General features: G+C 46.5%; 1 protein-coding gene across 1 annotated transcript in view; it reads left to right on the plus strand.

The window, feature by feature from the left end:
• ABCC12 (ATP binding cassette subfamily C member 12) overlaps window positions 1-5452 on the plus strand; it is a 59364-nt gene extending 53912 nt beyond the window's left edge. The window contains 6 exon segments of the mRNA XM_029235797.1: window positions 502-691; window positions 1135-1294; window positions 2357-2435; window positions 3399-3512; window positions 5099-5263; window positions 5366-5452. Coding sequence (XP_029091630.1) covers window positions 502-691; window positions 1135-1294; window positions 2357-2435; window positions 3399-3512; window positions 5099-5263; window positions 5366-5452 — 795 coding nt within the window.
• Window positions 5453-10169: the final 4717 nt, after the last annotated feature.

Consider the following 10169-nt stretch of genomic DNA (forward strand, 5'->3'; position numbering starts at 1 on the left):
CACAAGACCCAGTATGAGTTGCCACTTACAGTCATCCATTCTATTCACTAAGCTCTAGCCACATGACTTTTCTTTCTGTTCCTCAAAGTCCCCACACTCATTCTGGCCTCAGGGCTTTTGCACTAGCTGTCTACTCTGCCTGGAATGAATCTTCCTGTAGCTGACATCTTGTCAGCATTCCAGGTCTCAGCTCGAATGTCACATCCTCACAGATGCCTTCCTCAACACTTAAGTAACTTTTACTCCTCCTACCCTTCCACCCCACACATTGTGTGTTCTATTACAATACTCTGTTTTATTGCCTTCATTTCTCATCTCTTTTCTTGTTTATTGTCTGACTTCCCCACTGCAATGTGAGTTTCTGGAGTGCAGTGGCCTTATTGGTCTAGTTCACCAGCATGAATACCAGTACCTAGAATTGTGTGAATGAATGAATGAATGAATGAAATGAATGGAAAAGCAAATGACTATTAACCCATCATTTGTTATTCTGCTTTTCAGACCTGTGTGCCTGAATGCACTCACCCCCTCAAAGTAGGGACCTGTTCCCTCGACTGGCCCAGCCGTGGGGAGATAACGTTCAGAGACTATCAGATGGGATACAGAGACAGCACTCCCCTCGTTCTCAACGGGCTGAACTTGAACATCCAGAGCAGGCAGACAATTGGGATTGTTGGAAGAACAGGTTCTGGTGAGGACAAGCTCTGACTGTGTTTCTTTCAGGTTGTTTTCTTTGCATTTCCACTGGGCATGCTAGTTAAATCACACCAGAGGGTGATGTGCATGCGTGGAGGATTGGTTTTTTTTTTCCCTGACATCTCTTTACTGTAAATTAGGATTTCAGGTTGGATGGATGTGTGGAGTTAGAAGTAAACACACATCAGTTTTTGAATTAATTAAATGAGAATCATTCTGGTGAGATGAGGCCCAGAGGATGAGTCATGTGTTAATAGCCCCTGCAGGGATGGACCGGTTAACTGTATTAGGGTAGCTGAGTGCCCCTGCAGAGTGGGATTTCTGTCTGCACAAGGCCATTTTCATTGCATTAAAAATTCCCTTGATTAGACAGATACTCAGGTATGATGAAATACAAACTGATGTTTGATGTGCTGCTGTTGCATTTGTCGTTCCCAGGCAAGTCATCCTTAGGAATGGCCTTGTTTCATCTGGTGGAGCCCGCCAGTGGCATAATCCTCATTGATGGCATGGATATCTGTACTGTTGGTTTGGAAGACCTCAGAACCAAGCTGACTGTGATCCCCCAGGATCCTGTCCTGTTTGTAGGTACAGTAAGGTAGCTGTTTTTGATCGTTGTGCATCCCTATTTTTGGATAGTGAAATCAGACCAGCAAGAGCTTTGTGAAGCGCCTGTGCCGTGGCTGGCCTGGGGCTGTCCTATCCTGAGATGCTCACAAGCCTTGGCAGGAGCTGAGGACTAGGGGCCTGAACATTACTTGTGTTTCATAAACTACATCACAAATACGCAAGATGCTTATGTGCAGGGTGAGCAGACATCCCAGTTGGCCCTGGAGAGCCCTGATTTATGCCTGTTTCAGCATCCTATCAGGTTTAGCAGTGGCCACTCCCTAAATTACCCCAGTTTGCACAATCAAATAAATGGTTATTCTACGTATGTAGCTATCCTTTCGGAAGTACATCAATTCATTCCCACTAAGGAGTGAACAGAAACTGCTCAAGTCCAAGAACAGTAGGGTTGCAACTTCTACAGGGCTCAAGATCTGTTGTCAAGGCACAAGGAGAAAACCACCGTTACTCACTTACCCCAGTGTAGTGGCTGCCCCTCTAACAAGAGGGACATTTCCCCCATTGAGCACCAAATGAAGTAGGGGGCTGTATTGAGAGTTGAATGAAAAGGACCTTCCGCATCTTGAAATGCTAGACTCACACCCTGCATGTAAGGTGCTCACCCTCTGCAAGGCCCGGGAGCTTCAGATAAAGCTCTTGCCTCTGAAGGCAGAGTGAACACACCGGGAGGTGGAATTGCTCGCTGCCTCTCTCTCTGCCAAGAATTTGCATGAGGTCAGATCCGCTCTGCTGCACACGGCCATGGAGAGGACCAAATGTGTCTCCCCGGTGCCCCGCTCGGGGCTATCTCTTGGCAGGGTTGGCGGTCTGCCCGCCTTGGTAGTTTCTGCCGCATCCCAGAGTCATGGGTCCTCGGTCTCTCAGCCTGAGGTCGGTATCTCATGAACCACTGCCCTGGACTAAGCACTGCTCTTGTTGCTGTGGTGCCATCACATACCACCTCCCGCTCTCCCCCTCATGCTGTGGAGAACATGCTCTCCCATTCTCTCGGCCTCAGAAATTCAGCTTCCTCTCCTTTCCTTCATTGCAGGTACAACTTGGATCCCTTTGAGAGTCACAGCGATGAGATGCTCTGGCAGGTTCTGGAGAGAACATTCATGAGAGACACAGTAGGTCTCTGGGGCTGTCCGGGATGAGTCCGATTCCCAGCACCAGTGCCCCAGACACCTGGCTCAGGTTTAGATTTGGCCAGTTGTTTGTTGGCACCACATATGTCAATCCTAATTACTCCTTGTTAAAAGCAACAATAAACAGTATTTATTAGGCCACTGCAATGATTCAGTCAAGAGCGCTACGTGCATTATCTCAGTTGGTCCCAACTACAACCCTCTGAGGTTGGTACTCCTACCCCTACTTTTAGAGATGCAGAAACTAAGACTCAGGGTAGTCAGGTGTGAGTAGCAGAATGGAGACTTGACCCCAAGCCCATCTGACTCTAGACCAGAGGAACTGCCCTACTGCTCTGCCAATAGCCTCATTTGCTTATTGAAGCAGATAAACTCTGGGAAGGTGAGAGGGCATGGCATGGAATGAACCATTTGTGAGATGCAACCCTGTCCTGTAAGAGCTGCAGCTGGGGTCAGCAGGTGAGCGTGGCCACCTCTGCAGCACAGAGGGAATTTTTTTTCCCAGGACTTGGTACCAAGGTGAGCATCGCCCAAAGCCACTTTGACTTGTCCTGCTAGATAAATCAGACCCTGTCTTTACCTTTCCTTGATGACCAGAAAACTCCATCCCATCTCCATTTTATGCATAGAAATAAGGATCCTGAAAGCCATTTACACTTGTTTGTGTTTCTCTGGAGCCATATGTGCATCATTTGTCCTCTTTAGGCAAGGTGTCCGCGGGGTTCTATGAATCACACTATGATTTTAAATTATTAATGACTGCCTACTCCTTGGTCTTTCCCTGGTGCCTGTTCGCAATATTGAAATGATTGTTGTTTTGCACTTTCTTTTCCTCAGTAAAATAAAGCCAGCCGATAAATGCAAGAGAAGGGGGCAATCAATATGGAGGATACAGGACAATTTTATAGATCATCAGCACAATATGGCATTCTCTGTGTTCTACAGACAATGAAACTCCCAGAAAAATTATAGGCAGAAGTCACAGAAAATGGAGAAAACTTCTCAGTAGGGGAACGTCAGCTGCTTTGTATGGCCTGAGCGCTTCTCCATAATTCAAAAGTAAGGAAACAACGCGGAAAATGGATTGGTCCAATTTTGGATATTTCCTGCAGCGCCACTCAAGCCAGGAGGTAGAGCCAGGCGTTTGTCTTTCAATAAAGAGAGAGCAATTGGGCCATTTAAAAACCGATCACTTTTTCTTAAGACAAAGTTGTGAGGGGAAAAAATTGAAAAATAACAGCCATTTACAGCAATAGCACCTGCCTCCCCTGGGCCTTTCCCCGGGAGGTCTTGCTTAGGTATTATCTCTGTCCTCCTAAGTGGTTTGGGTTTGAGAAATCTGCCTCTCAACTTTTTCCCTTTGTCCCTGAATGATTCTGAGGCCTGATAAACAGTACTCAAGATACTAAAGAAGGCCTTCAGAATGCCAGGATATAAGGACTGTAAAATTTATACTCATTTTTCTTAGTGACTTAGCCATCTTTGCTTACTGATTTCAGAGAAGGGATTGCTGTTGCTTTAGAAATCCCATTCTCTGAACCCTGATCAAAGTGTAACCCATCGTGTGTGCTCTCTACATGTGTTAACGACAGGGAAGGGAGCAAGCATGCATTCAGTCCTGACTGTGGCACTACACAGTACTGAGTGGTTGATGTGTTGTCCTTGCATTTCGTATTCATGATAAGGTGTAACCCCCTTTTACAGACAAAGAAATGGAGCCTTGGGGAAGTCAAGTAATTTAGGCAAAGTCAAGCAGAGTTAGAGCTGAACTCAAGCCCTCTGACTGGCAAACCAGCTCTGTGGCAGGCAGAATAATGCCCCCCCCCGCAATGATGCCCATGTCCTGATACCCGGAATCTGTGAACATGTTACCTTACCTGGGAAAAAGGGGCTTTGCAGATGTGATTAAATCAAGGATCTTGAGATGGGGAGATTATCCTGGATTACCTTGGTGGGCCCAGTGTAATTACACAAGTCTTTATAAGGGGAGGAAAGAGAGTCAGAAAGAAAGAAGAAATGCAACGATGGAAGTAAAGGTTAAAGTGATGCCAGAAAGAGGCCACGAGCCAAGGAATGCAGGCAGTCTCCAGAAGCTGGAAAAGGCAAGAAAACCTTCTCTTGAGCCTGCAAAAGAAATGCAGTCCTGACAAGACCTTGGCTTTCTTCTCTTGAGCCTGAAAAAGAAATGCAGTCCTGACAAGACCTTGGCTTTAGGACTTCTGATCTCCAGAACTGTAAGATAATATATTTGTGTTGTTTTGAGCCTCTAATTTGTGCTAATTTGTTATAGCAGCAGTAGGAAACGTAACAAGTACTGTTATTATATCTCATGCTAACTCATGTAGTACAGTAGATAAAGACCATGGGGCATTTCTTCTTACTGGTTTGTAGGATTAGAATAAACCATTCACAAAAAGGGGAGTAAAGAATATACAACCTTGTTTCTCCAGCAAGTCCCTCTGAGGAACATGAAGGTGGTGCGATACGACTTTTATTCTCTTGTTCTTCTTCTAACTTTCTGAGATGGATACTTAGCTCATTACTTTTCAGCCCTTCTTTTTTAATAAATTGAGGTAAGACTATAAGTTTCCCTCTAGGTATAGCTTTGGCTTGGTGTGACTTTCGCAATGCTCCTTCCTCAACAGATCATTCTCCTTGATGAAGCCACTGCCTCCATGGACTCTAAGACTGGTACTCTTGTTCAGAGCACCATCAAAGATGCCTTCAAAGACTGCACTGTGTTGACCATTGCCCACCGCCTCAACACGGTCCTCAACTTTGACCGCGTCCTGGTCCTGGAAAACGGGAAGGTGCAGGAAGTTGGCGTCACCTCTCCAGAGGCTTCAGTGGTTTGGGCTCTGTGGTGGGTGGATATTTTCTGACAATTTCAGCTCTCCTTCTCTGACTTTCAGGTGGTCGAGTTTGATAAGCCTGAAGTCCTTGCTGAGAAGCCAGATTCTGCGTTTGCGATGTTACTAGCAGCAGAAAACAAAGTCTGACTATAAAGATCCCCATAGGGGCCACATTAGCTGATTTTAGAGGAAGAGGAGGCTGTGTGAGATGAGTCAGATGTGCCTGCAGGGGGAGGGGCCGTTATCTCAGGGGGCAGCTCTGGTCCACCATCCCTCCCACGCCTGGAGCACAGGCAGAGCTGGGGTGGAGGCTGTTTCCTTGCCTCGCCCAGCACATGCCTCCTGACCTCACTTGGAGGGCATGGGTCTGGTCCTAGATGATGAACAGAGGCAGAAGAAGCTTGTGGTTTAAAAAACTGCCCCTCACCTTCTAAAACCCTAACCATCCCTCATGTGTCCTTATCATTACCACCTCAGTGCCTGGGAATGGAACCATTGTAACTTTCAGTTAAAAACTGGTCAAACAGAATGGAAAAATGCCTAAGGATGGACTTTGTAAAGGTTTCCTGCCTTGTTATCAGAAGGGAAAAGAGCAGAGTTTTCTCCCTGCTTAACTCCTATTCACATCTATTTGGACACATGTTACTGTGTTACTGACTGTGTGACAAGCAGTAACTACACAGATCTGTAGCATGAAAGATTGATTACAGTGTTTGGTGAAATTTTTTTTAAAAAAAATCATATTGTATGTCCCATTTGCTCTATTAGAATAACCAGGGAAACAAAATGTTGGAGTTTTTCTGTAAATTACATTTTTATACCGTCTATATTGGTCATTAAAATGCAGTAGGAAATTAAACTACCCTGAAATGTGGCCTTGCAATTATTTTGCTGAAGATATTCCAGTTTCTGTACTATTTACTCTCACAGACCCTCTTTGCTTTCTCCATTGACTCAGTAAAAAACCTCCACAGCGTTTCCCAAATAAAACCTTTCTTTCCAGCCTCAAAGTTTGCTATGACGGAGGCAGTAAAGACATAGTCCCAGCAGCCCAGGAGTGAGTGGCATGGGGCAGCCTTGGCCAGTGAAGCCCCCGCCCCACCCCTTCTTAGTCTTGGTTCCATCCTTCACCCTATCCATCCAAACATGGAGGAAGGCAAGCCTGGCACATAGTACTCAAGAATGAGTGACATGAGTGCATGACACCATGATGAACTCATCCTGGCAGGTACCTGCCATCTCCCTACTCCCAGGGTATATTTACATGTTAAGGGTTTAATCAGGAGAGGCTGAGATTTAGGGCACACAAGCCATCCACTAGCATCTCAAAGGCTGGGTTTGTGGCGTGTGCTTCCAACAAATCAGTCTCCAGCTCTCCTCTGGCCAGGCCTGGGCAGGTGTCTGCAGGACCAGAGGTGAAGCAGGCACAGCTGGCTGCAAGTAGAGCTCCCCGTCTGGTGACCGTTAAGGCCCTGGCTAAGGTAGCTGGGCAGCAATTCTGCCATCAGCAGAGGGCACAGAGCAAGAAGGATGTGGTTGAAAAGGCCACGAGTGAGGGGGCTCCATTCACGGCAGCTCCATGCCAAGTTCAGATCTCCCTGTGAAGGGACACAGTGTATCTTAGAATGGTTCACTGTCCTGACCTGATTCTTGCCTTATCACAGTATGTGAGGCTGATCTGAGGTCTTCAAATCCACATCCACTGGGCTCTGGAGCAGCTACTCCAGGCTGAGTGTGGCCTTCACTTTGATGGATGGATGTCCAGTGACTCCCCGTGTGGCAAGCAGACCAGGCAGTCTGTACTGCTCGTGGAAATCCATGCCAGCTGTGTGATGGAGGAGGATGCTTTGTTTTCTACCAACTCAGCACCAGCCAGACAATCAGTCTATGATTTCAGGAAGGTGTTTCCAGGAGAGCAGGAGGGCGCCAAGGCTACAAAGATCCCTGTGGCTCATTCAGATGCACTAAAAATATGAATCATCTCCTGCTGCTTGTTTTTGCCCGTGCTCCCCTTGGCTTGTACTGTCCAGAAGAGAATACCAATCCTGCCTCACCCCTGCGATGTGCCAGGCACAGTGATAAGCATTTTTACATGAGTAATTTCATTGACTCTTCACCTCACAGCAGGAGATGGACGCTTTTATTATTCCCATCTTCCAGAGGTAGAAACTGAGGCTCACTGAGGTTAGTAACTTAGCTGTAGATGTACAAAAGGAAAAATCAGAGGCAGGATTTGAACCCTAACCAGTCTGACTCTAGCACCCTGCTCCTAACCCCTCCACAAGAGCCCCTCATGCCCATCCCGCTCATCCTGTAGCAGGGACAGTGATGGTTGTCAGTATGGCACCCAGCAAAGAGTCACTTCCGGAGGGATGATTATTGCTTGCATGTGCAATGACATGGATTGGTCTCAGGGAGCCCTCCCCTCCCACCCCTATTGTCACTGAAATGTTGGCCAGGGAGAAAGTATGTTGAATAATAATAACCAATGTTTAGCCAGTACAGGCAGACCTCGGAGATTCTGCAGGTTTGGTTCCAGACCATGGCAATAAAGCAAATATCGCAATAAAGTGAGTCACACATTTTTTTTGGTTTCCCAGCGCACATTAAATTTATATTTGCACTACACTGTAGTCCACCAAATGTGCAAGAGCATTATGTCTAAAACAAAGTACATGTCTTAATGAAAAAATATTTTATTAGTAAAAAATGCTAACCATCATGCAAGCCTTCAGTGAATCATAGTAACATTAAAGGTCACTGATCACAGATCACTATAACAAATACAGTAATAATGAAAAATTTGAAATATTGTGAGAATTACCAAAGTGTGACAAAGAGACAAGAAGTGAGCAAATGCCGTTGGACAAATGGCACTGAGAGACTTGCTCGAGGCAGGGCTGCCACAGACCTTGGATTTGTAAAAAACGCGGTATCTGTCAAGTGCAATAAGGCAAAGAGCAATCAAGTGCGGTGTGCCTGTAGTCCTCAAAACACAGACTGAGTTCATTGAATCCTCACCACATTGCTGTGGGGAAGGTATCAGTGTTACCTTCATATTACAGTGACAGATGACACTGTACAGATGACACTGTACAGATGACACTGAGGCACTGAGAGCCCCTGGACCAATGCCACACAGAGAGTGAAATCTGAATCCAGGCAGGCTGGTGCTGGAATGTTTGCTCTGCTGGAAACCTGAGACTCTCCAAGTGAGAAAGAGCCCAGTGTTCAGAGCTGTAAAGCCTGTGTCAGGATTAGGCTCAGTTATGCTGTGGTAACAAACAGCCTCACAGCTCAGTGGTTTATTTCCCGTTCACATGACATGACCACCACGGGTCATCTGTGCCTGTGCTGTTTATCTTCTTCATTCTGCAGCCCAGGCTGGCAGAGCAATCAGAAGTGCCACGTGCCACTTCACCACATTTCATGGGCAACAAGTCACATGGCCATTCCTGAGTTCAACAGGGAGGTGAGGCATGTACTCCACCTGCGGGGGTTGGGGGGAGCATGACAAGGCACATGGTCAAGCTTGTCCCTGCAGGGACTTGTATAATCCACCTCTTGGGAGGGACAGCAGATATTCTGAACAACATTACAATGTACTACCACAGCCTGGGTTTGGGTGTTAATGTTGGCACTGAGTGGCTGCGTGATCTGGGGAAAGTAGCTTGCTCTCTCTGAGCCTCCATTCCCTCATCTGTAAATTTTGCGGATTTGGACTCAGTTCTTTTCAGTCTTGACTTTCAATACAGGAGGAATAAAAAGGAGATATGGGGGCTTCCCTGGTGGCGCAGTGGTTGAGTGTCCGCCTGCCGATGCAGGGGACACGGGTTCGTGCCCCGGTCCGGGAGGATCCCACATGCCGCGGAGCAGCTGGGCCCGTGAGCCATGGCGGCTGAGCCTGCGCGTCCGGAGCCTGTGCTCCGCAATGGGAGAGGCCACAACAGTGAGAGGCCCGCGTACCGTAAAACTGGAATTTGGACTTCCAAGGGGATTATAGTGAACCCTAAATGTAATTAAACATTTTTGTAAATGTTAGATTTGTAAAGTAACTAGAACAAGGTTTAACTGAGTTCTGACTCTTCCTTTAGTGTCTACTTTGATGCTCATTAGGACATTAGAAGGACTTTGAAATTTTTATTCTCACTTTATTTGGTGCCCCGGTTTTGCTGTCTTCTCTTAATCTGCCTATTAGGTGATCGTACGTTCAATGTTATGACTTAGAACTTTTCAAATATCCTTTATTAGGTGCCAGCAAAGAATAGAATAAGCCACCAATAAGCATTGTTATTATAAATTAATAACAAATTGCCCGTGACATGCTTCAGAACGGCCGATCTAGAATGGGGATGGCAAACTACAGCCCATATGCCAAATCCAGCCTGCCTGTTTTTATAAATAAAGTTTTATTGGAACGCAGCCATCCTCGTTTGTTAATGTATTACCTCTGGCTACTTTTTGGCAGAGCTGAGTAGTTGCAACCAAACGCATGTCCTCAAAGCTAGAAATATTTACTCTCCTGGTCCTTTACGGAGAAAGTTTAGGCATTGGTGTGTAATGCAATTCAGGTCAATGAGACGTAAGAGGGAAGTCAGCTGAGGGTTGGAGGGTGGCTTCTGGAAAGCGCTCTCTCCCGTGGCCTGGTGTGTGTGCGTGGTGTCTGAAGCTGCGGCAGCCACCTTGTGCCCACGGAGGAAGTAGAGAGATGCACGGAGCATAAGCTCTTGCTTATGACATTGAGCTGCTGTTTTGCCGACCCTGAAGTCACCCCACCTCTTGTCATGTGAGAGGCTGCATTTTCTTTATGGTTTAGACCAGCTGGAGTTGACTTACTGTTACTTGTGGCCAAAAACATCATGAA

This window comes from Monodon monoceros, unplaced genomic scaffold (assembly GCF_005190385.1).
Source record: "Monodon monoceros isolate NGI ecotype Baffin Bay Population unplaced genomic scaffold, NGI_Narwhal_1 Super_Scaffold_10, whole genome shotgun sequence".
NCBI lineage: Eukaryota > Metazoa > Chordata > Mammalia > Artiodactyla > Monodontidae > Monodon > Monodon monoceros.